Source organism: Canis lupus, chromosome 6, assembly GCF_011100685.1.
Source record: "Canis lupus familiaris isolate Mischka breed German Shepherd chromosome 6, alternate assembly UU_Cfam_GSD_1.0, whole genome shotgun sequence".
NCBI classification, from domain to species: Eukaryota; Metazoa; Chordata; class Mammalia; order Carnivora; family Canidae; genus Canis; species Canis lupus.
Genome location: NC_049227.1, coordinates 14,654,019 through 14,680,381, shown reverse-complemented (window position 1 = coordinate 14,680,381; position 26,363 = coordinate 14,654,019). Strand labels below are relative to the sequence as shown.

At 55.8% G+C, this 26,363-nt stretch overlaps 1 protein-coding gene, 1 long non-coding RNA gene and 1 other non-coding gene across 12 annotated transcripts in view; 1 reads left to right on the top strand and 2 right to left on the bottom strand.

Moving 5' to 3' along the window:
* The window catches only part of IQCE (IQ motif containing E), a 46,202-nt gene extending 43,083 nt beyond the window's left edge, over positions 1–3,119 (bottom strand). For 4 of the 10 annotated variants that reach the window (XM_038539608.1, XM_038539609.1, XM_038539613.1 and 1 more), the window contains exon 1: positions 3,039–3,118. In XM_038539608.1, coding sequence (XP_038395536.1) covers positions 3,039–3,074 — 36 coding nt within the window. In that variant the 5' untranslated portion in view covers positions 3,075–3,118. Of the gene's footprint in view, positions 1–2,701; positions 2,724–3,038 lie in introns of those variants that run through there. The other 6 variants (XM_038539610.1, XM_038539611.1, XM_038539612.1 and 3 more) reach the window with 5 other exon arrangements.
* Positions 3,120–12,986: 9,867 nt separating this feature from the next.
* LOC111096236 lies at positions 12,987–26,069 on the bottom strand. The gene is made up of 4 exons (XR_005360670.1): positions 25,690–26,069; positions 24,470–24,569; positions 22,448–22,551; positions 12,987–13,233 (listed from the first exon to the last, which is right to left on the bottom strand). It is a non-coding gene; the product is annotated as an uncharacterized LOC111096236 (long non-coding RNA).
* MIR8876 (microRNA mir-8876) lies at positions 18,312–18,440 on the top strand. The gene has a single exon (NR_128832.1). It is a non-coding gene; the product is annotated as a microRNA mir-8876 (primary transcript).
* Positions 26,070–26,363: the final 294 nt, after the last annotated feature.

Genomic DNA, 26,363 nt, shown 5'->3' with positions numbered 1-26,363 from the left:
CTAGACTGCACGCATCAGCAGCAGGCTCAAGGTGGACATGGAAACACCCCCCACACGCACCTAGATCAACCAAGGGGCACAAGCCCACCAGCACTTGGGGCCTCAGCATGACTCTAAACTAAACACTAGTTGAATAAGAAGCTCTGACCCAAGAGCAGCTCCCAGGAAGCCAGGCTTAGAGGTAAAATCACACATCCTTGGAAGTCTGGGGGGCCACGTGCTCATCTAAGGCTGCCCTCTTAGGCGACATGGGAGGGGAGCAGTCCAAGCTGCTAGGCCCTGGTTGCAGGGGCAAAACCGTAAATCCCCATCCTGTGGCAGCAGCCCCCAGGCCACATACCTCAGATGCACACACGCACATACACATGCTCCAGATGCACATGTGCACAAACACACATGCACACGCACACACCATACATGCACATGCATGTAACACAGCACAGGTACACATGTGCACACATGCATGCATACACATGCAAATGCATGCACACATGTACACACAGTGATAAAGAGCAAAGTTTTGACTGGCCAAGGAGCTTACCCATAACCTTTGACCAGAAAGTGGCTTCTGCTGACCCAGGGGTGACCCCTAGGTAGTTAGGCTAAAAGATGCAAACAAGAAAGAATGTGAGCAGGGAATCAGAGGCCGCACAGGTGTGGGAAGACCAACTGCAGAGTGAGTCCAGCCAAATCGCTCAGCAAACAGACGAACCACCAAGCAAACCCCATCGCTCCCATGGGGAGGAGGGATCAATACCAAGTTGCTATAACATTCTATCTAAATGTCTAGCTTTCGATGAGAAACTATGATACACAGAAGCAGGAAAGCATGAGTGGAATAAGGGAGAAAAGCAGAAATAGAGTCTTTTGAAGAGGCTCAGGTAATAGACTAGCAGCCATAATAAATATGTTCAAGCCCTTTTACCAGCACTGGCTCTTACATCACAGGTGGTCCCACTCAGGCTCCATGTCACCCCTGTGGCTCTGTACCGTGGTCAGCGGGGCTGCTTACAGCCCGCACAGTGAGCCCCTGGCACACAGCACATGCTCTGTGAACTTCACCGGCCAGCCTGGAGGCAGCTCCATTCCACTTAGGGAACGGACAGACAGAGCAGTTCCTGCTCTCAAGAGGTTTTTGTCTAATCTCAGACTGATCCGAGATCAGCAGAAAGCCACAGGTCAGCCTGGACCGAGGGCTGAGAGTCTCCTAAGCGCCAAGAGACCTTTGTGCCAGTTCCTCCACGACTGGACTCCTTGAGACTAAGGCACCAGAGCATAACTGGTTTTGTGCCTCGGACTCCCATGTATAGGGGGCTTAACAAATGCTTGTGCGTGTAAGAATGTGTATAGTCACATAAAAGTGAAAACAAGAGAGGGAAAGCTGGGGAACAGGTAAAGTAGGAGTAGCCACAGGTTAGACTTTAAATCACGCTCTTGAAAACACGTGGCTGTGGGAAAACGTCAACAAATTAAATGGTAAAGGTCACAACACAATTTATTTTATTTTTTTTAAAGAATCTTTTTTTTATTAATTTTTTTTTATTCTTATGATAGTCACAGAGAGAGAGAGAGAGAGAGAGAGGCAGAGACATAGGCAGAGGGAGAAGCAAGCTCCATGCACCGGGAGCCCGACGTGGGATTCGATCCCGGGTCTCCAGGATCGCGCCCTGGGCCAAAGGCAGGCGCTAAACCGCTGCGCCACCCAGGGATCCCACAACACAATTTAAACGTGTTTAAACACAATGATCTCGATTTTTAGAAAATCTACGTGGGAAGAGATGCACTGAGGAAAGACTGGGAGGAAGTCCACCCGATATTGAGGTGGTCTGGCGCAGGTGGTTAGATCATGGGTAAGCTGTCTACGTTTTCTCTAGCAGCCATGGCTTTCGTAATCACGACCTGGGAAGTCACTTTCTAAAGATGAAGGAGCAAGGAGTGCGCCCAGGTAGGTGAGCTGGAGATGGGCCAGGCCTTGGTGCCTTGAGGGATGCTCCGGTACTGGGTAAGCTCTGTGCAGCCCTGCGGGGCTCGGCCCTCTGAGAAGGAAGCAACGTGGCCAAAATGTCCCTGTCTGGAGCCCTCCAGAGGCTTCTCACGGTGCCCACAATAAGGTGCAAACTCCCTGCATGGCCTGCGAGGCTCCCTGTGGTCAGGCCCTGCTCTCCTTCTGGAGGGGCAGGGGGCAGCAAGCTCTCTCAGGCCCTGGAACAGTCCCCACCGTCCCACCTCCCACGCTCTCAGGTCTCCTTGCGCAGGGGCATCCAGGGAGTCCTGGGCACCTGCTCCAGCACCCGGCCTGAAGCAGCCCTCTGCAACCCACCGCGGCCCCAGGGGCCTGTTCCCTGTTCTGCTCGGGCCACCTGAGTGCGGTTGCAGGCCTCGTTCTCCCCGCACCTGCACCGCAGTGCCACTCATTCACCCATCGTGACACCTCCAGCGGGGGGCAGGCGCCCCCAAACACTTGGCAAAGGCGCGAGCTGTCAGCACGCCTGCCCTCACCCTAGGGGGGAACTTGGGGGCACCTTCTCGGGGAAGCCTCCTCTCGGCGCTGGGCCGGACGCAGGTCCGGGGGGGGGGGGCGGCGCGGGGCTTCCTTCCCCCCACCTCCACGCCTCGCACATCTGGAGGGCTCGGGCTGGGCACCCGGCCGCTGCGCCCCCCACCCCGCCGCCCCGAGGCACGGGGAGGGGCGGGCACTTACGCAGTGAGCTCCGTAGCCCCGCGGGCCGCGGTCGCAGGCTCGGCACAGGCCGGGGCCTCGCAGGCGCCGAGCGGCGAGGACGCGGCGTCCGGGAGGGCTTCCTGGAAGCGGCGGCCTGTGCAAGGGCGGGCGGGGTCGAGGGGCGGCTGGAGGCTGGGTGCGGGGCGGGACGCCCGGCCGGCCGCCCGCGGGCGGGGACCCGAGGGCCGCTCTTGTGCGGTAACAATAAGGGCGGCTGTGAGCCGGCGGCCGCCAGCCGTGCGCCCCTTCCTCCGGCCCGCGCCCGGCCCCGCGAGCCCGGGAGCCGGAGGGAACGGGGAGGCCCGCCCGCGCTTACCGTCTCTGAGGCCGGCTCCGCGGTGCCCTGCGACATGGCGGCGGCGCTGCCCGGCCGGCCCGGGGCGCTGCGGGCGCGGCTGTCCCGCTGCGCGGCTCCGCGGGCCCCCCGGCCGCCCGCAGCCTCCGGGCCTGCCAGCCCGCGCGCCGGCCGCGCCCCCGCTGCCATGGTAACCGCGCCGCCGGCGGGGCCCCGGATGTGGCCGGCGCCGGCGAGCCCGGCCGACCGTGCGCGTGCGCAGAGAAAGCCGCGGGCCGACGCGCCGCGCGCGGGGAGGTGCGGGGCGGCGAGCGCAGCGGTGCCGGAGCCGGGGGTGGAGCGCAACGGTTCCCAGAGGGCGCCCCCCGCCTTCTCTCGCGGAGGCTCTGCGGCACGCCTGCGCGGCAGTCACCCCAACGGGATGCAAGTGCGTGCTCGGTTGACGCTGAGAGGCATAAGGGGCGTGTGCAGGGTCCCAGGCTGCTCGCTCCCGGCACCTGGCATTCCGAGAGCTCTCCTCCTCTTCTATCCCAGGCGCTGGGGTTCTGATGCAGCCCCAGGGCAATAAAAAGTGACGAGTTTGCACGCACTCGGTGTGCATCATGAAGATCGTTAGGAGCATCGGGCTGCAGAGTTTGTTTAAATCATGAATAGCAAATATGATTTGCCCTTGCACCTTGGCACAGGTGTGCAAGGGCACTTGCTCTGTCCCCTCACCCTGCTTTCTTTTTCCAGCCACTGACATTATCTGCTAACGCGTTGCGTGTCTGGAATGCAAGCTCTTAGGGGCAGGGGCTTTGTTTAATTCACAGCCGTCCCCTCATCCCTGGGAACGGGGTCTGGCCCAGGCAGGTGCTCCACTAATATATATTTGGAGTCCGGGGAGTCATGCGACTTCCCTGTGGCGCTGTTTCCTCAAATATCTAGTGGGGGAAAGTGTTGCCGTGAGGATCAAGTGAGGCAATAGCTGTAAGGTGCTTAGTACAGTTGGTGGTCCGCCCCAGAATGAGTGTGATGCGACACGTGTCCTTTGATGGGGTGGATGACTGACTCCTCACACCGCTGCAGTGCGGCGCAGCAGAAATGCCTGGCGGGTTATTACTGCCCTAGTTCTGGCACACAGGCTGTCTCCCCACCGGTAGGAGAAACTGAGCTGCTTATTTTAACAACTGCCATTTATTTCCTGGGGATACTGCCCACGAGGTGGACAAGAGCTTGTACCACCTAAACGACCTATGCCCGTGTGCCTTTTGCTCCTGCAGTCCCCTTGCTCTTCTGCTTGTGTTGTTTCTCTTACTTTCGCTCATTTAGTTGTCAGGACAGTCCAGGGCCATTTTTTTTTTTTTTTTAGATTTAAAAAAAATTATTATTGAGAGAGCAAGCACAAGCAGGGCAGGGGCAGAGGGAGAGGGAAAGCAGACTCCCCACTGAGCAGGGAGCTGAGATGTGGGGCTCCATCACAACCCAGAGATCACAACATGAAGGCAGACGCTTCACTGTCTGAGCCACCCAGGCACTCCGTGTCCACAACTTTTTCCTCTGCTGTTCTTTTTTTTTTTTTTAATGACTTTTTCTTCCTTTTTTTTTTTTTTTAGATTTTATTTATTCACTCATGAGAGACACACACAGAGAGAGAGAGAGGCAGAGACAGAAGCAGGCTCCATGCAGGGAACCTGACGTGGGACTCGATCCCAGGACTCCAAGATCATGCCCTGGGCCAAAGGCAGGCGCCAAACCGCTGAGCCACCCAGGAATCCCCTCTGCTGTTCTGAATTCTAAAAACATCTAAAAGCCTTTCAAAACGTATTGGCAAAAGCTGTCCTGACCTCATTTGCCAACAGAAGTCTGAGCTGAAGCTATTTACAGCGTCCACACGTTCTGCTTGTATATTAATGTGTTTCACCACAGAACTTTTAATGCATTTGATTATGGTGTGCCCATCACAGCCTGGCAGGAATGTAACCTCACATTACAGTGTATGTGTACCAGGTAACCGCTCACATGTTCCTGAACCACGTGTCCTCAAAAGTTTCAGGTGAGGAACGCCTGGATGGCTCAGAGGTTGAGCGTCTGCCTTTGGCTCAGCCTGTGATCCCAGGATCTGGGATGGAGTCCCGCGTCGGGCTCCTTGCAGGGAGCCTGCTCCTCCCTCTGCCTGTGTCTCTGCATCTCTCTGTGTCTCTAATGAATAAATAAATAGAATCTTTTTTAAAAAAAGTTTCAGGTGAGAAATGGTGGACCTGCATAATCTAGTATACAACTCTGGAGCCATTCTGCCTGGGTTTGGACCCCAGCCAGGACAACCCACTAGCCCTGTAAGCTTAGGAGCTAACCTCTGTGCACTTGAGTTCCCTGGTGAGGGGATGGTCATAGTACCCCTCCCCACCAGAGTTAGTGCAGAATCACGCAAACCTCTATTACATGAAGCACTTAACACAGTGCTGCCCTAAGATGCTATCCCCACAACTGCCGGGCCGCGCAAATATTCCTGTCCCCGTGTTTACAATGAGGGATCACAATTCAGGGAAGAGAGCTGCGCAGGTCAAGCCTTTTCACCCAAGCAGCTCTAAGGGGCGGGGTGTCCAAAGTGATCACCCATCAAAGTCAAAGTTTTTAGAGTTCCTTTTTATGTTCGTACTGGTAGGAATTCTGCTTTCTATATCCTAATATGTACCTGGTGTATCCCCCAATATCCTGCTGTAACACTGATGCTCCAGGAAGATGAGGCTTTTAAAAAATATTTTATTTTTTTATTTTAAGTAAGCTTCCTGCCCAGCGCGGAGCCCAACATGAGGCCTGAATTCAGGACCCTGAGATCACGACCTGAGCTGAGATCAAGAGGCAGAGGTTTAACCACTGAGCCACCCCAGTGCCCCAAGATGAGATGTTTTTATCCACTGGCTTAGAGACCCCCTGGCACACCCCTGATGGGCCCTGAGGACCCAGGCTTAGAGACCCTCTGGCACACCCCTGATGGGCCCTGAGGACCCAGGCTTAGAGACCCCCTGGCACACCACTGATGGGCCCTGAGGACCCAGGCTTAGAGACCCCCTGGCACACCCCTGATGGGCCCTGAGGACCCAGGCTTAGAGACCCCCTGGCACACAAGTGATGGGCCCCGAGGACCCAGGCTTAGAGACCCTCTGGCACACAAGTGATGGGCCCTGAGGACCCAGGCTTAGAGACCCCCTGGCACACAAGTGATGGGCCCCGAGGACCCAGGCTTAGAGACCCTCTGGCACACAAGTGATGGGCCCCGAGGACCCAGGCTTAGAGACCCTCTGGCACACAAGTGATGGGCCCTGAGGACCCAGGCTTAGAGACCCCCTGGCACACCACTGATGGGCCCTGAGGACCCAGGCTTAGAGACCCCCTGGCACACCCCTGATGGGCCCTGAGGACCCAGGCTTAGAGACCCCCTGGCACACAAGTGATGGGCCCCGAGGACCCAGGCTTAGAGACCCTCTGGCACACAAGTGATGGGCCCTGAGGACCCAGGCTTAGAGACCCCCTGGCACACAAGTGATGGGCCCCGAGGACCCAGGCTTAGAGACCCTCTGGCACACAAGTGATGGGCCCCGAGGACCCAGGCTTAGAGACCCTCTGGCACACAAGTGATGGGCCCTGAGGACCCAGGCTTAGAGACCCCCTGGCACACAAGTGATGGGCCCCGAGGACCCAGGCTTAGAGACCCTCTGGCACACAAGTGATGGGCCCCGAGGACCCAGGCTTAGAGACCCTCTGGCACACAAGTGATGGGCCCTGAGGACCCAGGCTTAGAGACCCCCTGGCACACCACTGATGGGCCCTGAGGACCCAGGCTTAGAGACCCCCTGGCACACCCCTGATGGGCCCTGAGGACCCAGGCTTAGAGACCCCCTGGCACACAAGTGATGGGCCCCGAGGACCCAGGCTTAGAGACCCTCTGGCACACAAGTGATGGGCCCTGAGGACCCAGGCTTAGAGACCCCCTGGCACACAAGTGATGGGCCCCGAGGACCCAGGCTTAGAGACCCTCTGGCACACAAGTGATGGGCCCCGAGGACCCAGGCTTAGAGACCCTCTGGCACACAAGTGATGGGCCCTGAGGACCCAGGCTTAGAGACCCCCTGGCACACCACTGATGGGCCCTGAGGACCCAGGCTTAGAGACCCCCTGGCACACCCCTGATGGGCCCTGAGGACCCAGGCTTAGAGACCCCCTGGCACACAAGTGATGGGCCCCGAGGACCCAGGCTTAGAGACCCCCTGGCACACAAGTGATGGGCCCCGAGGACCCAGGCTTAGAGACCCCCTGGCACACCCCTGATGGGCCCTGAGGACCCAGTTTTGAGCCTAAAGACCTAGGGACTTAGCCCCAAAAATTAGGAAACCCGAAAGTGCATCCCACCCACAGGCCGGCCCAGACCCTCGGTCCGCGGCGTGGGAGGCCACGCCCCTTCCGGCTTTGCACCCGCCCCTTCCACCGGAAGGCCCGCCTTCTGGGCGCAGGCCCCGCCGGATGTCGGGCAGTACCACTCGGCGCCACCGTGAGGGTGACGGGTCGGACCCACCGGTTGGCCCCCGTCTGCCTCAGCTCCTCCCAGCTAGAGCTGGTTCCTCACGTGTAGGCCTCCGGGGCTCCCAGAGTGGCCTCCGGGGCCTTTCGGGGTTCCCGGCGGCCGCCGTCCGTCTGCGCGCCCCCGCCAGGCCCGGCCGGTGGTGCGGTCCGGGGCGGGGCCTGCGGCGCCCGAGGCCCGCGGAGCAGGTGAGCGGCGAGCGCGGGGAGGGGTCGCGGCCGCGGAGGGGGCTCGGTGCAGGCCGGCGGGGGGGCCGGGCTCCGCGGGCAGCCGGGGGCCGGCCCGACGGACATCTCCGCCTCGTGCCTTCTGTGGGCCTCGGCCGGCCGGGGCGGCGGCTCCCGCAAGGAGGGCTCCCTCCTAGGGACCCAGCTTCCCCGCAGTCGGACAGCCCGACGGACGCTCCCCCTGCGACGGAGTCCTTGCGCACCCCAGCCTCCCGACCGCGCGGCCTGAGCGCCTGGCCACCGGGCTCCCGGTCCCCGCCGCGGCAGGACTGGCAGGTGCACGCCCCGGCCCGGGGGGGACCGACGGTGGACCGAGCGCCTTCGGTGCAGACGCGCTGACCCTGGCGGAGAAGCTCTGCCCCGGAGCGCGGCTGGCGCCGGCCCACGCTCCCCTCCCACCAGGGTCCAAGGCTGGCAGGCCCGGAGCTCCTCAGGCCCCGAGCTCAGGGCCCCGCTTGCTCCTCACCACCTGCCAGGACCACCCAGGCCGAGGTCTAGCGTCCAGCCCCGGGGGGACCCAGGCTGGGGGAGTGGCTGCCTGGGGCCAGGGCGGGTGGGACCTGGCCCGGACGTTTTCTTTGCAGGGATCCCCAGCATCACCATGGACCCAGAGTGCTCCCAGCTCCTCCCGGCCCTCTGTGCAGTTCTGGCAGACCCCAGGCAGCCCGTGGCAGATGACACCTGTTTGGAGAAGCTGCTGGATTGGTTTAAAACGATAACCAAAGCTGGTAAGGGGAGGATGCTGCTGTCGACTGCTGTCCGGAAGGCCAGAGGGTGCGTGGGACTCTCCTGTACAGGGGAAGGAGGGACCCTCTGGTTCCCTTCCTTCCATCCTAGGGAGGCCGCCTGGCGAGTTGGGGACAGCATCAGTTGAAGTCTGAGGGAATGAGCAGGAGAGCTTGACCTTGGTACTCTCAGCTGCTTCCTGCCCTGTCCAGGCCTCCTCCTTCAGTTCACTCTAGATGGCTGTGAGGGCAACGAGGAGCTTACTTTGTTGTTACTGTTGCATTTGTTTGTCTGCTTTAGGAAATCATTTTTTGTTATGAAACTAATGTGTATCCTTTAGATAAACCTTGAACAACACAAAAGAGTAAGGAAAATTAAACTACCATCTTTTAAATTTCCTTCCAGCCCGTTTTCTTAATGTGTCATAAAGCTGCATTTGTCTTTTTTTCTTTTCTTTTCTTTCTTTCTTTCTTTCTTTCTTTCTTTCTTTCTTTCTTTCTTTCTTTCTTTCTTTTCTTTCTTTCTTTCTTTCTTTCTTTCTTTCTTTCTTTCTTTCTTTCTTTCTTTCTTTCTTTTTTAAGATTTTATTTATTTATTCATGAGAGACACAGAGAGAGAGAGAGGCAGAGACACAGGCAGAGGGAGAAGCAGGCTCCATGCAGGGAGCCCGACATGGGACTCGATCCCGGGTCTCCAGGATCAGGCCCTGGGCTGAAGGCAGCACTAAATCACTGAGCCACCCAGGCTGCCCTGCCTTTTTTTTTTTTTTTTTTTTTAAGAAGATTTTGTTTATTTATTGAGAGAGGGAGCAGAGGGAGAGAGAGAATCTCAAGCAGACTCTGTACAGAGCATGGAGCCCCACAAGTGTCTGGATTCTACAACCCTGACATTGGGACCTGAGCTGAAATCAAGTGTCACTTAATCAGCTGAGCCACCCAGGTGCCCCAAAGCTGCATTTTCTTATAAAAGCAAAGTCACGCCATAAATACGATATGGTGTCTTGCTTTTTTTCTCTCTCTTTTTTAAAGATTTTATTCCTTTTTTTTTTTGAGAGACCATGAGCGCATGCGCAAGTGGGGTGGGGGCAGAGGGAGAAACCAGCTCCCCTCGCTGAGCCGGGAGCCTGATGGGGGGACTCATGACCTGAGCCAAAGGCAGACACTTTACCAGCTGAGCCACCTAGCGCCCCTTGCTTTTTCTCTGTTAGCACTACAGTGAGTGTTTTCTCTGTAGAACATGTTGATTTTATTGACTATCTGGTGTCCACTATATGAATGGACCATAACTTACACAATCACACCACTGTTACTAGGTGTTTGTGTTTCTGATGTTCCCTAGTGTAAATAATGCCCTACTGGCGTTTGATCTCTTGACTACCAGTGATCTTAGGATAGCACCCGTCATTAATTCCTGCTATTTGTTTATTTGGTCTACATGCTTTTTTACCCTCCTTTGAATTGAACATCTAGGTCTTTTCTAATACATGCATGTAAGGCTGCACACTTCCCTGGAAGCTGCACCCCACAGGTTTTACTGCTCTGTACTTTTGCTTAGTTTGTTTCCAAGTATTTCATACTCTTCATTGTGATTTTTTTCTTTACACACAAACGATTTAAAAGGGTTTCTTTTATATTTACAACGTGGGGTTTTCTTCAGTCTTATTATTGATTTCTAACTTATTAGACTTTAAAATACCTGCATTTTTATTTCTTTGTATCCGTCGAGGCTCTTACCATGGTAGAGTACCCTATTTTCTCAGACATTCTATAGATTTCGCTACCTGCTGCATTTCTGGTATTTGTAGAGTCTTCAGTGGTGGCCTAGTTTGTAGTCAGATTTTAAAAATTACTTTTATTTTTTTATTATTATTTTTTTTAAGATTTTATTTATTTACTCATGAGAGACACAGAGACACAGGCAGATGGAGAAGCAGGCTCCATGCAGGGAGCCCGACATGGAACTCGATCCCAGGTCTCCAGGATCACACCCCAGGCTGCAGGCAGCACCAAACTGCTGCGCCACCAGGGCTGCCCTAAAAATTACTTTTAGACGGGTTTCTTTGAGATATAATTTACATACCATGGAATTGACTCAAAGTATACAGTTGATTGGTTTTCAGTAAATTCACACACAGGGGGCTTGGTACAGCCATTGCCACAGTGTAATTTTGCAGCACTGTCCGTCCCTTAAAGGAAGCGGGCCTGTGCCCCATGGCCTTCAGCATTCTGCACAATGAGAACGGTCTTCATGCGCGCTCCTTAGTTCAGATCTCCCTGGTTCAAGCTCGCTGTGTTCTTGCTAATTGGTTTGCTTGATTGTTTCTGAGATGGGAAGACCCTACCCTGAGATTGTGGATTCAACAGTTTTTCTCTGAAACTCTGCTTGGTTTTTTCCTTTACAGATCTTGAAGCTAGCTTAGGTACCTGCAGGCTTAGACTGTTCTACCTTTGAATGATGACTTTCTTCTTGAAGCACTGATGGTGCTTTTTGCTTTCAAGTCACATTGTCAGATGTTCTTCTTGATGCAACTGCCCTTCTAAGGCAGGAACCTGCATGCTGCACCCTCGCTGCTGTGCTCCCAGCCATTCTGTGCTGTCCTGCTTCCTCTGGTCTATAACACTATGCGGCTGGCTTAGTCTCAATTTAATATGAGCAGCGCCCTAACAGATGATCTTCTTCATTTGTTGAGCCTACTGTTTATTCTATTTGAACCTATGTTCTTTGGGATTTTTTTTTTTAAGATTTTATTTATTTATTCATGAGAGACACAGAGAGACAGAGGCAGAGACACAGGCAGAGGGAGAAGCAGGCTCCATGCAGGGAGCCTGATGTGGAACTCAATCCCAGGTCTTCAGGATCACACCCTGGGTCAAAGGCAGCGCTAAACTGCTAAGCCACCCAGGCTGCCCTCTTTTGGATTTTTTAGAACTTCCCATGCCTTGTCTTTGTTTCTTTCCCCTCCTTTCTGCCTTGCATTGGATGGATAAAGCTTTGTTTTTAAAGTTTTTCATTTTCTGGTTTTGAAATTATGCATTCCACTTAGGTTCTTTAGTGGTGACTCTCACACACAAACTGGATTTAAAAAGTCAAAAGTTAAAAAAAAGTCAGAAGTTAACTAGAATCTCTATCCTCCATTCCACTGACACAGGGATCTCAGGGCCCTTTAACTCCAGCACAGTCTAACTGTTATTGTCTGGCATTTTGATTCTATCTTAAGACCCATCAAAAAGTTACTTAGTATTTAAAATTGGTGCCTTTTTAAATTCGCCCATGTGTTTATTGGCTTCTTGGATTCATGATTCTCTCTTCCTTATGCTGTTCTCTGTCATTCTCCCTGAACCACATTTGTTGGTGGTTGTGTCAGCAAGGGCCTCTTAACAGGAAACTGTCTCAGCCTGTGCCACACACTCCCCTTCACCAACCTGAGTGCCTTTGAATAGGAGCATCGTGGAGTATAGACAACTCTGGTGCCGCATCTGGGTGAGGATGGCTGTTCCATTGTACTTCCTTGCGGGCAGCACTCTGAGTGTAAAAGAAAAGCACCCACTTGGGAGGTAAAAGTGGTCTTCTGCTTTAATTTGCATTTCCTTTTTTTGTAATCAGCAGCAACAGGAATGCCTGTTTTGGTTTGCTAGACACTTGTCCTGGTCCCTTACCTGATGTGGAGGTGATGGCTTTCTACTTCCTGCCCTCCCATCAAGTTCAAGTCATGACTCCCTTGTTGCAGTTGGTGCAAATGTTTTCTCTTGGTGGGATTGCTAAACCTAATATCGGGGGAGAAGAAGGTCTGGGAGTTGCCAGAAGAATGGTCCTTTACGGGGCGCCTGGCTGGCTCAGTCAGTTAAGTGTCCAACTCTTGATTTTGGTTCAGGTCATGATCTCAGGGTCGTGGGATGGAGCAGTCAGACTCCGTGCCAAAGGGGAGTCTGCTTGACATTCTCTGTCTCCCTCTCCCTCTATTCCTCCCCCTACTTGTGCACATGTGTGCTTGCACTGTCTTTCTCTAAATAAATAAATTAATTAATAAATTAATAAATCAAAAGAAAGAAAGAAAAAGAAAAGAAAAGAAAAGAAAAGAAAAGAAAGAAAGAAAAGTCCTTTAGAGAAAGCTGCATCACTGTGCCCCAATGACACTCTCCCTGGCTGGGCCTGCCCCCAGGGTCCAGTCTCCTGTTATTACAGGAGAACCCCTGTCTGGTGGAGCTGCTGTGTCACGTGCTGAAACCCCAGGACCTGAGTTCCAGAGTCCTCTCCTTCTCTCTCCGCCTCGCAGGGGTATTTGCAGCCCAGGAAGATTGCTTCCAGTATCTTCAGGTGAGCCGGGGTCTTCCCAGCTGAGGGACCCACAGGGAAGTGCACAGCTTGCTTTTGCTGCAGGTACACCAAGCAGTGGTGGCCGTAATGATCCCTAGGCCTCTGAAATGTGCTGACCCGTGTTTTGTCTTATATCATGAGGTTTTTATTCCTGAATGTGAACCTTCTTTGAAAAACCGGCCAAGAATGATGTTGGGGTGAAAGGGTCAGATTTTTGGAATCAGACAGAGCTGGGGTTGGCTCAGTTCTGACACTTGGCCTGCTGTATGGACTTGCCCAAGTTCACGAGCCCTCTGAGCCTTAGTTTCTTCCTGTGACAGACAGGAGAGTTGTACACGTCATGTGGAACTGTCACGAGGGCTAACCAAGACTGTCGGTCTCCCACTTGGTCCTGTTGGATGAATGAATGAATGACTCATAAGAATTTCTACTTAGTGATAGACATGGAGTTTGGGGAGCTCCCCAGAGCACTGCACCTCACAGCTTTGCATGCTCCTATGTGGGCACAGCTGGGTTGGTTAGGCAATGCCTGAAGGAGCCTGTCTAGCCCTTCATTGGCTTCTCTTGGCACCTCTCAGCCTCACCAGCTCTTGGGGAAAGCACATTAACTTTCTCTGACCTGGTGTGCACAGGGCCCCAGGAAGGCCATGCTATGATACAGTCACCTGAAGAGAGGACAGTAGTGGGGAGGGATGTGTTCTTTCAGTAGCTTTGGGATGCTGTTCATGGATGCTCCTCAGTCTGGCAAAGCAGATCCTCCAGAGGCATGGCTCAGCGCACCTTGCTGTGGACTGACTTTCCAGGATGTTCTCTGCACCTTACTGTGCCAAAGTGTTTTGGGGCATAACTTTGTGCTTGCTGTCCTCATGGTACATAGGATAACGCACACGTACCCGAGGTACCTTGCGGCTTATGGAGCTCTTCAGGGTTTGCAGAATCACTTTTGTTTTATCCTGGCAGCCCTGGCCAGTCAGCAGACCAATGGCCTTTATTTCCCAGATGAGGAAACAGGGGAGGCTTACTCTAGGAGCCTCATGGAAGTGGCATTGTTCACACTAGACCATAAAGAGTCTGCTGCTGGCTACACGAGGGACGAGGGCCGCAGTGCCAGGCTGGCCTCCTGTTCCCTCCTCAGCTGCCCCTGCACACACTCCCGGGTGGTCTTACAGCCCCACGGGCTCCTCACCAGCCAGCTGCTCTGCAGTGGACAGTTCCAGGCAGGGGGTGAGCTCTGTACCCACCTACTGGTGAAGGGCTGTACCTTCTTTTGGTGACAGAAACCTCTACTCACCTACTGGTGAGGAACTGTAACTTCGGGGGGGGCCCCTCTTTGATGACAACAGACCCCACAGGGGGCCTTCCCTGTGAGCTGCTAGCAGTGGCACCCCCCTCAGGGGCCGTGACTGCTATAGAGTTAGACTTAATCCCTGAGTGTTTGGAGCCTGTCTCCAAGGTCTCTCGGTCCCTGATCCAGGCTCGGTCCCTGATCCTGGAGTCAGATGATTGGAAGGCCCCTGTGCCTTGATGGTTGGGCCAGAGCCGATCAGGATGCTCCGTGGCCTGGCTTGGTCATGGCCTGGGCTCTGACTGCCGTGCCTGTTGTGCAGATAGGCTCAGAGGGAATAGCTGCACCAGCGAGCACTGACTGCCCTGGTAAGAGGCAGCATACTGTGTTGAAACCAGTAGTGGTGGAGAATCTTGTACCCATGGCAGAAAATGTAGCACAATGCATGATTGTACTGTGGGCATCCCTAAGCTGGTGGAACTTGAGTGGGGAGTTAGCCACTGCCAGATGGGCGGGGGGCGGGGGGTTAGCTTTGTGTGGGGGCAGTGGGCTCGCAGCTGGTTTGTAAAGGGTTTGAACAGGTACAGGGAGTGAGGCGGGCTGGGCACAACAGGTGTGCTGGGGCATCTGGAGTGGGGGATACCCAGAGGAGGGTGAGTGCCTTGGTGGACCCCACATGCCCAGCTCAGGAGTTCAGTAGGCTTTGGAGTCTATCAGGGGTCTGTGAGCCCGACGTCCTGGTCAGAGGTGGACTTTTGGAGGTGAAACTCATGGTACTGTTTTGGGGAGAGGATTTCTAAAGTAAACCAACAACAGGATTGATGAACCTTTGTTTAAAACCCAGTTCTCCCAAAGCTGTACCCTGGAAGGCAGACTTGGCCGTGCCTGGGCTGCCATGGCTGGCACTGGTGGCCACCTGCCACTTCCCGGAAGCACAGCTGCCTGTGGGCTCTCTGTGTTGGCAGCAAGTGAGAAAGTGCCTAGAAAAGTGCCTTGACCAGCCCTGAACAACAGAAAAATTGTCTATGATCTGCCCGCCTATGGGAACGGGCCCACGTCACCACTTCCTTCTGTACTTCCCAGCAGGGGGAGTTGCTGCCCAGGCTCTTTGGGGAGCCAGGGCCCCTGGGAGGAGCTGCCTGGACTGCCCCCTCAGTGCGCAGTGGCTGGATCCAGGGCCTGCGCTCCCTGGCACAGCATCCTAGTGCCCTGCATTTCCTGGCTGACTGTGGTGAGTGCCCTTGCCTGCCCCGCCTTTAGCCCGTGGCCTTGCCATACCTATGCGACCTCATTGCACCTTGCTGGGCTCATCTGGGAAAGCAGCTATAATGTCATGGGGCTGTTGTGAGGGGCACCCGGGGTGACTGGGGGGCCTGAGGCTCCTCGAGGTCCCTGCAGTGTCCTTTGGTTTACAGGTCAGACCAAGCAGTTAGGGTTGACTTTGAAACTAATTAGAATCAAAAGCTTCCTTCCAAGGGTCTAAAGCTGCCCCCCTTGGTGCCCTCCGTGCTGGTTCCCCTGCCTCTAAGCAGAGGGGAGGCTGGGGCCTTAGCGGTGCCTCTTGTGGCTTGCTGCATTCGGGCCCTTTCCCTGAGGCTCCCAAGTCTGGCAGTTAAAGCCGCCTGGTGGTTTTAGCATCTCTGCCCTCTACCTCGGATTCTGTTCCAGCTGAAGCCCGTTTTCTTCTCTCCTTGCCCCTATCCCTTCCCCAGGTGCCGTTGACACCATCTTCTCCCTGCAGGGAGATTCCAGCCTGTTTGTGGCCTCGGCAGCTGGGCAGCTCCTGGTGCACATCCTGGGCTTGTCCATGCAAGGCCTAGCCGAGGGACACCCCAGCCTGCAGGCTGGTGATTGGCCAGTGTGTGCCCAGAAGATCGTGGGTCACATAGAAGAGTCCCTGCACTCCACAGCCGTCCCGCAGATCACACAGGCTCTAAACGTCCTGACTACCACGTTCGGGCACTGCCATGACCCTTGGACACAAGTTCTGTGGGTACGGCTGAGTCCCCTAGTAGGCAGTCTACTTGAGAAAGACCCTGTCCCAGCTGCACACTCGCTCGTGGACCTCCTCCTCAGTGTGGCCCGGTCAGTTCCTCTGGGGTGCATCCGGGGGTGGGCAGGAGTTGGGGGCACTATTTCCCTTGGGGAGTCTTAGGGTAGCTGTTACACCTGAGGCACATCTCATGGGCCCAACCAGGGCACCGCCTGGAGCAGGGGAATGGCAGAGGGGATCTGAAAGCCCACCCACCTAGGAAGGACTCTGTCTCAGCTGGGCATGCCCCAAGCCAGGGCTGTGGCAGTCCCACTGGGTGCTTCGTGGGCTTTGGTGGGCAGGACAGAGAACTAACTATCTTTCTGGGCTTCTCTGCAGTTCTCCTGGGCTGAGCTCTTCTAGCTGCGGCCTGTGGGAGACTCTGGCTCAGACTCTGAACCATCTGAGCCCTACCCAAGCAGGGCCGCTGGCGTTAGGGATCCTGAAACTGCAGGACTGGTAAGGATTGGGGTTTGTTTTATGCGAGGACAGGCAGAGGGGTCTGAAGCATAGCCCTCGTGGTCAGGGACCTTTTGGGGAACTCCTGACACCAGAGAAGGGTCGGAGGCGGCCATTGGGGATATGGCTGGGCCATAACTTGGTTATTACCAAGGTCTTGCTGGAGGCTATGGCTTCTACGTGCTATAGTGGCAGAATGTTTTCAATGAAAAACTATATAGGCTCCCCAGAGGTAAAACAGAGGCTTGGAGCTGTTCCATTCTGAGCAGGGTTAGGTTCTTACCCAGGATCTGCTCCCCACTTTAGCGGCCTCAGCATGGCATGCATGTCAATGGGGTAGGGACTAGGGGCCCTGGGAAGGTAGAGGGGGACCCAGTGGGCAGGAGTGGCTGGACAGCTTCCTGCAGGGAGAGGAAAGGGTGCGTGAGCCTAGAGAGATGGGAGGAATGAGTAAGTCTTTCCAGGGTTCTGGGCAGATGAGAGGTGGTCATGTTGGCCCAGGTTAGGGGTGAAGGTCACCACAGGACCCACTCCCCAGAGGTACTAGGGTATGGTGCAAGCCTGGTTCTGGGCTTCAGGCTCTCCAGATGTTCAGGGTGAGGTAGTGGTCCACAGGGGGAGGACCGGGCAGCTGGCCTACAGGGAGAATGATGTGCTGGCTTAGCCTCTCACCCCACCGTGAGCCCAAGAACACTCCCTGGAGGTGGGCCTCCTGTCCCTGGCTCTGAGTAGACACTGTCCATTGGAGCAGGCCTGTCCTTCAAGGGGCTCTTCCTGGGGCCTGGGGCAGTACTTTCCAACAGCTCCCATGGAGTCCCACATTGCTGGTCTGTGTACTGGTGGCCTGAGTGCTGGTCACAGTGCTTGCAAGGAAGCTGTTTCTCAAGGGGGTGTCCAGATCCCCAGCACTGGCCTCTTTGCTCCAGATTTGGTGGAGAGGTCAGGGTCAGGAAGCGGCACTCACCGTGTCCTCTGTACTTAGTCCACAGGTGCTAAGGGCCCAGGCCTTTGTCATTCTTCTCCAGCCTCTGGCCTGCGTCCTTAAAGCCACGGGTCAGGACCCCGGACCCTCAGGTATGCTGCTTCCTGAGAGTAGACAGGTATAGGATGGGAGGCCCCTGGGGTCCCAGACATGTCCTTTTATATTGGGGCAGTGACCAGCATGGTACCTAGCTCGTTGCCTCTGCCGAGTGCAGGTGGATGGGTGTAGGTTGTTGTCACCAGCATTACTGCTGCTTGTCTCGTGTCCCTGCTGGGATTCACGAGGCAGCATCACCCCCCCCCCGCCGCCCCCGTGTGCTGTCCGGGGTGGCCCCAGAGCAGCTGGGTGTTCATGTGGACCTGAACCACATGGTGGTTTCTGTGACCAGGGTGGTGGTAGGGGGGTGGCTTCCCCTGCTGTGACTCACATTGCTTCAGCTATGAAGTGTGTCGGTGTGTCGAGGATTAGCAAAGGGGACCCAGGTGTGCCTTGTACCCCCATGTTGAGCACAGGGACGAGTATCCCAAGTAATGGGACTGGCCCAGGAACAGGCTGTGGCCAGAGCTAGGCTCGATGGCTCAGGAGCCCTACATATAGGTTCAGCTGTATGTAGGGTTCAGCCCTTCATACAGGTTCCAGCTCTGGCCAGCCTGTGTCACCCTGGGCATGTCACCTGCTGGGAACCCCCGGTCCTGGTCTCCAGTGTGTGGTGGCAGCCGCGGGGTCGGTGGCCCTTAGCGAGGCCTGCAGTGGCCAAGTGGGAGGCACCCCGCTGATTGGGAGCTGCCTCTGGCTTGGCCTGCAGGTGTGCTGGACAGTGCCACAGGTGACTCTCTGACAGTGGACGTGCTCCTCTCCTCCAAGGCGGCCTGTGTGGGTCTCCTGTGCCGGACTCTGGCCCACCTGGAGCTGCTGCAGCCGCTAGTAAGTGCAGTCCTGGCCCATGTCCACAGTGGCAGCCGGAATCGGGGCCTGCACTGACATGCCCTCTCTCCCAGCCCCAGCGCCCCTGCCCCTGGCCTCAGGAGCCCCTGCTTGGGGCCGCGGTGACCCTGCTGCAGTTATGCAGGGGCTCAGCAAGCCCTGCCTCTGACGTGGGGCGCCACCTCTGCGCGCTCCTGCTGGGCTGCGTGCGGGTGCAGCGAGCGGCCCTGGATTTCCTGGGGACGCTGTCTCAGGGGACAGGTAAGCCACAGTGCCCCCGCAGGCGCCCTGCTCACCTGCTGCTCAGCTGCACCGGGGATCAATGTCCTCTGCATGTTCTCTCTGGGGTAGGGGTGGGGTTCGGCTGTCTGACTTATTCTGCCCCTGCTTTCCTTGGATTGACGCGCTTTTGTGCTGGGGAGGCCCCTGGAAGGGAAGGGTGGGTTCTTTCTCCATGTTTGTCTCAGGCCCCCAAGAGCTGGTGACGGAGGTGTTTGCTGTCCTTCTGGAATATCTCAGGAGCCCAGACTCCAGCCCCACGGTACAGGCATGGGGTACACGGGGCGGGGGGAATGGGGAGATGTCTGGGGAGGACCCCTGCAGGCCTCTCGGAACCAGGTCTCTGTGGGCCACAGTTGCTCCTTTTGTTTTTTGTTTTTTTTTTTTTAAGATTCATTTAGAGAAAGTGTGGGGGAGAGGAGTGGGGAGAGAGTTTCAGGCAGACTGTGCACTGAGCGCAGAGCCCGACTGGGGCTCGGTTCTCACAACCCTGAGATCATGACCTGAGCTGAAACCAAGAGTTGGACGCTTAGCCGACTGAGCCACCCAGGCGCCCCCAGAGTCACTACTTAAAGTGAGTTTGGAGGGGCAGGCAGCGGCACGGGGTTTGACCCAGGGCCTAGCAGTGGTGAGGATTGGGCGCCAGGGGAGCTGAGCCATGGGAACAGGGCATGCTCTGGTGCAGTGGGGAACTGGAGCCAGAGGGCCCCTGCGCTTGGGATCCAAACTCTTCATCAGCGTTTTCTGCAAACGTGGCCTCCCCGTGGCCCCGTGGTGGCTGTGCTCTGGTGGGTGCAGCGTGTTTGCCCCCTGCCATTGAGCAGACGGTTAGAGGATGGGACAGAAGGCATGGTGGATTCCTGGGCCTTGGAAAGGGGGTCTGGAGAATCTCTTCGGCAGTCAGCGACCTTATGGGAGCTGCCTCCTTCTATCGGGATCCGTGATGTCAGTTCTGCCCCTGCCTGGTGCTTCTGCCTTGTGGAAATGAAAGCCAGTGCTTCCTTCTCACCATACCCCGGGGTCCCCTCTTGTGTCCTAGGGCAGGCACAGGAGTGCAGCGTGGGCAGATGGGGGCAGGCAGGCCAGCTCGGCCCCTCACCACTCCTGGCCCTGCAGCCTTGCTTTGCCTGCTCCAGGTTCTGAAGAAAGCCTTCCAGGCCACATTCAGGTGGCTCCTGAGCTCACCCAAGACCCCCGGCTGCTGTGATCTAGAACCCCATGCCCTGCTGGTCCTGAGAGGTAATCTTGACCCTTCCCAGGTAAACCAAGGGAGTCGCTGGGTAGAGGCAGTTGGGGGCAGGATGGGCATGGCCTGGGCCACTCTGAGCTGCCCCTCCTGCCCCAGAGCTGCTTCCTGTGCTGCAGAAGCGTCTGTGCAGCCCCTGCTGGGAGGTGAGGGACTCCGGCCTCGAGTTCCTGACTCAGATGACCAGACACTGGGGAGGTGAGTACAGGGCATAAGGGGGACCCGACCTTGCCACACTGGTTGTCTCTTGTCAGCTTTGGGAAGCAGACCACCTAGGCTGCCCTTGGGGAAGCAAGGGAGGAGGCTTTGGACTTAGGCCTTGGTCACAGCCAGTGTGGCCGCTTGGACCCTCCCAGGGCAGGCTGGCTTCAGACATGCACTCCTCGCTTCGGAGGTGCCCAAGCTTACCGAGCAGCTCCTACGAGACCCTGAGAGTTACGTCCGTGCCAGTGCAGTGACCGTCATGGGGCAGCTCTCCAGCCAGGGGCTGCATGTCACCCCTGTGAGCCCTGAGCATCCAGGGGGCCAGCAGGTAGGAGGCTATGGGTCCCCAGGCCAGGTAGCCCACACCTGGTAGCTGTCTTGATGCACAGGGTCCAGTGGGTTGGCCACTCGGTCTCAGGCAGTCTGGGGCTATGGTTCTATTGGACATATTACCTGAATCTGGCTCTACTTCCAAGCACTCCTTTTTGATACATGAGCAAATGGAGGGATGAGGGGAGAAGCAGGTTTAGCCCCAGACCTGCGTGACAGAAGATTCTTGGGGGGGCGGATCTTCCCTGCTGTAACCCGCGCCTGTCAGCGGCGGCTCTGTCTCCCCTCTCCCCTCCCACCGCCTCTTGCTCTGTCTTCCAGAAGAGTCTGCTCGTGGAGCTTCTGCATATCCTCTCCACAGATTCAGAGGGATTCCCGCGGAGAGCCGTCATGCAGGTCTTCACCCAGTGGCTGAGGGACCACCATGCCGACGTGGCGGGGGACACGGAACAGTTTATGGCCAGGGTGCTCCAGGTCGCCAGCCAGGATCTGGACTGGGAGGTCCGGGCCCAGGGCCTGGAGCTGGCGCTGGTATTCCTGGAGCAGACGCTGGGCCAGTTCCACTCCCACTGTCCCTATGCTGTGACCCCACCCGTGGCGGCCCCAGCTGGCTCGCTGGCCCAGGCCCTGCAGCCACTATGCCGAGTGCGGCTCTTTGAGTTTGCCTTCCGTGCCTTGTTTGACTGTGACCGACCTGTGGCTCAGAAGTCCTGTGATCTCCTCCTCTTCCTGAGGGCCAAGACTGCTTCTTCCTCTGGTAGCCTGGAGGAGTCCAGGAGCGGCCCAGATGTGGCCTCTGTGGAGGCTGCCTTGCAGAGGTGGCAGGCAGGTGATCAGGGCCAGCCCCTGGGGGACCTGGAGCCCGAGGTCGTGCTGGCTGTGCTGAGGTCTGTGGACCTGGAAGGCCTTCGGGGTGCATTAGCCGAGGGCAGTGACCACATGGAGAAGAGCCCTCAGTCACTCCTGCAGGACATGCTGGCCACGGTGGGCGTCCTGGGAGAGAACGAGGCCGACTGCTACTGAGCCAGCCCAGTGGCAGTGTCCCCAGCGTCCCTCTCCCCTGTGCCACGTCCCTTCCTTGGGACTGTTGTCCTGAGATCTCTGGCTGACCTGGCTGCACGAGGGACTATTCAGGGAGACCGGGACCAGGTGAGCCCAGCAAGGTTGAAGAGTCCATCTTGATGTATTATTAAAGAAGTGGCTTATTTTTTACTCAAAATAAATGGCATTTGATGGTGTCCCTGAGTTAGCCTGTGTTCTAAGACTGCCCAGGGGTAGGTCCCAGGCCCAGTGGGGCTTTGGAAAAGCAGCATCTGGGGGAGGATTTCTCTGCCGGACAGCCATGTGCTTCATGGCTGTGGGTCAGGGGGGTCTCCACCCCACTGTGCCCCAGGAATGCCCAGGCATCAGAGAGATAATAGCTCGGGCTGGAGAGTGTCCAGCCCTGGATTCTAATCCCTGGTGATAATGACCCCAGGTTGGACCAAGGCCAGGTCTCCAGCCTCTGAACCTGCAGGATCACCATATGCTTGTAGTGATTCAGAACCTGCCGTCTCAACTCACCAGGAAGGGAGAGGTGCTGGTGGTAACGTGGGGGCGGGGGGGAGGGAGGATGGTCAGAACCTGGGCCGGTGCCCAGGGGGCCACACAGCTGCACTGGGACCAGCTCTGCTGTCTCCCAACAGTGGGATACTGGGCACATCACTCCCTCTTGGAGCCTGTTTTCTCATCTGTGAGATGGACATTCTCCCCTTTGGCTCCCACAGGCAAATGTCCTGGAGTTCTCTGCAGCTGGCACCGTCAACGAAGAAATCTCCAGAGAAAGAAACATTTTTAACTAAATTAAAGTAAAAGTACAACTTACCGAAGTTTGTGGGGTGAAGCCGTGCTCAGAGAGAAGTTTAGGCATTGAATGCAGGGATTAGGAGATGGTGAACATCACAGATCAGTAGGCTCTGCCTTCGATAACTAGAAAAAGAGCAGATTACATCTTCAGCAGGAAGAATAGGGCAGCCCGGGTGGTTCAGCAGTTTAGCGCTTTGAGCCCAGGGCGTGATCCTGGAGACCCAGGATCGAGTCCCACGTCAGGCGCCCTGCATGGAGCCTGCTTCTCCCTCTGCCTGTGTCTCTGCCTCTCTCTCTCTCTCTCTCTCTCTCTCTCTCTCCTCTGTCTCTGATGAATAAATAAAATCTTAAAATAAATAAATATATATATATGTATATATATATATATATAGCAGGAAGAATAGAAAAAATTAGAACCGAAATCAGTGAAATTGAAATAGGGGGATCCCTGGGTGGCGCAGCGGTTTGGTGCCTGCCTTTGGCCCAGGGCGCAATCCTGGGGACCCAGGATCGAATCCCACGTTGGGTTCCTGGTGCATGGAGCCTGCTTCTCCCTCTGCCTATGTCTCTGCCTCTCTCTCTCTCTGTGACTATCATAAATAAATAAATATTAAAAAAAAAAAAAGAAATAGGAATTCAGTAAAGAAAATCATCTTAGCCAAAAGCTGATTCTTTGAAGAGATCAGTAAAATCGATAAGCTGGGTATGGAAAAGAGAGGAGGTACAAATCACTAACCCCTGAAACAGAGGTGGGGACCTCAGTGCAGGTGATAATAACGGAACGCTGCGAGAAGTTTCGGGCTCACAGCTTGACCTAAATGAGATGGCCAATTCTTTGAACGACAGTCCACCAAACTCACACGGAAGAAATAGAGGATTTAAATTAGCCTGTTTCTGTTAAGGAAGTTGAGTCCGTAACTCATAACTTTCCCAAACAGCACCAGGCCCAGACGGGTGTGCTGGTGAGCTGTACCAACCACATGAGGAAGCAATGAGCGCTCTCTGCTCTCCTCCAGAGTGCTCACTCACCCTGACCCCCAAATCAGACAGAGATGTTCTAGGGAAGCACCAGAGACCAGTGTGCCGTGAATGGTGGTGGTAGGCATTGTCATAGCTCCGGTGGGTGGAATCCAACAATGGAGAAATTCTAGACTGCCACCAAGTGGGATTCGTCCCAGTTGTGCAAGGCTGGTTCAGCCTTTGAAAATTAACGTAAGCGATCACGTCCACAGGCTCAGGAGAGAAACTGCACACTGGTACCAGTCAATGCGGAAAAGGCACCTGCTAATCCCTGCCCTGCCCTGTTCTCACCTCAGAGGTGAAGGCCCTGCCACCTCTGGAAAGCCTGTGCGCTTTTCCGACATCACACAGAACCTTCTGGAGGGAGAGGAATGTGTGGACAGCGGGGGGACCTGCGCAGAAAGGTTTGTGCGCTGTGGAAAGAGCTGGGGCTGTCCTGGGCAGATCTGCATTCCCAGCGTGGGCCCGCTTGCCTCCACCTGCCCACTAAGGGAGACTGGCCTGCCAGATGCACTCACAGTCAGGGCCCGGCTCCACCTCTGACAGGCTGTTGGGTCCTGTAGGTGCCCCCGCCCCCCGAGCTGTGTGGGCCTCACCGGGCTGTTGAGAGCTGACGGGGAGACATGGGGCGTCGTTCACAAAGTGGTTGGTACATGTTAGCTTCTCACTTTCCTCCTTTGTCTCCAACGGTGTGTCCCTGAGGTCCTGTGAATTGACCTGCCCACCTCCTTCCCCTGGTTACATAACCCACACCCCCACACACACTCCTGCCCAGACTTCTCCCTGAGCCCTGGACCTGCACACCCACTGCACACGGGTCAGCCGTACTGGGGTGGGGCAAGGACGCTGCATGTGGGACATCATAACACTTCCCTGCACCCTCTGCCTCTCTTGTGGGTTCCTGGGGCCACTTCTTAATGTGTTTCCTTCCACTGACCTTCCCTTTCTCTGGCCCATTCTCCCTGGCTGCAGAGTAATCTGTCTAAGCCCGGTCATTGTCACTTCCCTGCCTACAACCTACCATGGCTCCCCACTGCCAGCAGGCTGCACGGAAGATTCTTAGGGCCAGGTGCCCAGCAGCCTCTCCTGCATGGTGTCTTGCAAAGCCCTCCCCGATTCTCCTGGAAAATCATCCACAGGAGACTGAGTCACTGGCTGTGGCCCGATCTCTGAGCCCTCAGCCATTCCAGCTTCAGCAGGTGGTGGAAAGCAGGTGCCTAGGGAGCCTGCATTTATAGCAAGCACCTCGGGAGAGCCTGGTGGTGAAAATGCCCGTTTGGGTTAGTCTGAACATGTCATTCTGTCAACCGTCCTTCTCGGGGTACACTGATAGCAGGTATAGACTCTGAGCTGGCAGCTGTTTCTTCCAGCGCATGGGGGTCCACGGAGCACACCACTGTCCCCGACAGGGGGACAGCAGGGGGACCCCGAGAGGTCACTGCCGGCCTCACTTCTGTTCCTGAAGGTAACCTGTCTTCTCTGCGGCTGCTTGGACAATTTACTATTGTGTAGGTGAGGGTTGCATTTTTGTTTTGTTTTGTTTTTTTAATTCTTGGGATTCACTGGGATTCTTGAATCTGGATTTTTTTCCACCCTGGCGAAATCTCAGCCCCTGTCCTTTCAGACGTCCGTGATCCATATTGTTTCTCACTTCTTCTAGAACACCAGTCAGTCCCTGAGATCTCACTTTTCCCCTTAAATATCCTGTCCTTTGATTTATGTCCCGTTCTGTACTGTTTGAAAATTTGCCATCACTTCATATAACCTCTGCTGTGTGCTGACACTTTCAAGCTTGCCTTTTAATTCTTTAAACACAGCAAGCTCAAGGTGCTCTATGGCCTGTCTACACTAGTTGTAACACTAGCTGCTTATCACACCCCTGAAGATGCCATGGCTGAAACTCACTGCTCACAGAGTGGTGGGTGCACTGCAGGCTTTCTCTCCTGGGCAGCTTTCCTCCCAGGGGTGAAGGGGACCCGGGCCCTGCTGTCCTGGTGTCATTGTCTGCCTGTGGCTCCTAAGGCTCCTGTTTGGGACCTCACCAGGTGTGCAGAAATGAGAGGAGAACATGAAGGGTCAAACAGGCCAGGCTTTGTGGGTGGGGTGCAGAAGGCACAGGTTACTCTGCACATTCCCAGGTTGGGGCTTCAGTCATGTGGTCATGACGAGCGTGGCAGGGCAGACAGAGGGGAGCGACTGGGGCCAGCCAGTCGGGATCTGCCATGACATGTCACATGGTACCTTGTTTCTGCCTGTTGGCCGTTGACTGTTCTGATCACTGGCTTTCAAACACTTGGAGGGCTCGCGTGAAGGGGAGCTTTCCTAGGGAGGAGCTCAGTGGGGACCTCCCTCAACCCAAATTCACAGCTTGAGCCAGGGGAGCTCCACCTTGGGTGTAGAGTAGGGTGCTCTAATGTCTGAGGAACTGTGGTCATTCAACTTTGGGTCACTCTTGGCCAGTTCCCTGGGGTTCGTAGCAGGATGGGGGGCAGGTTAAATTCTGACCCATTCCCACACCAACAGCATAGCCCTTTAGGTTTTCAGTTTAGGGTGAGGGGGTGGGTTTGTAATACAACCCCACTGTGGGCAGAACTGGCCCTGACTTCTGCCCTCCGACCCCACGAGGCCACCCAACAGGTATTGGCAGGTGTTGACAGATGCTCTCTGGGCAGAAGGGTGCCAGCCAATCAGAATTGATGTTGGACACTGATGTGTCCAATCAAGGTGCAGCAGCTGACCACCAGCACTGTTGCTATGTAGATTTCTCTTCCCAGTGAGAGCAGTTTAGATGATCTGGGCCACCCATATCACTGCAAACAGGGAAAGACACGGGACTTAATGCCACCTGTAGGAGCCCTGAGGTGCCCATAAGAAAGTGAGGAAATTGCTCAGACACAAGCCCTCCAAGGGGGACC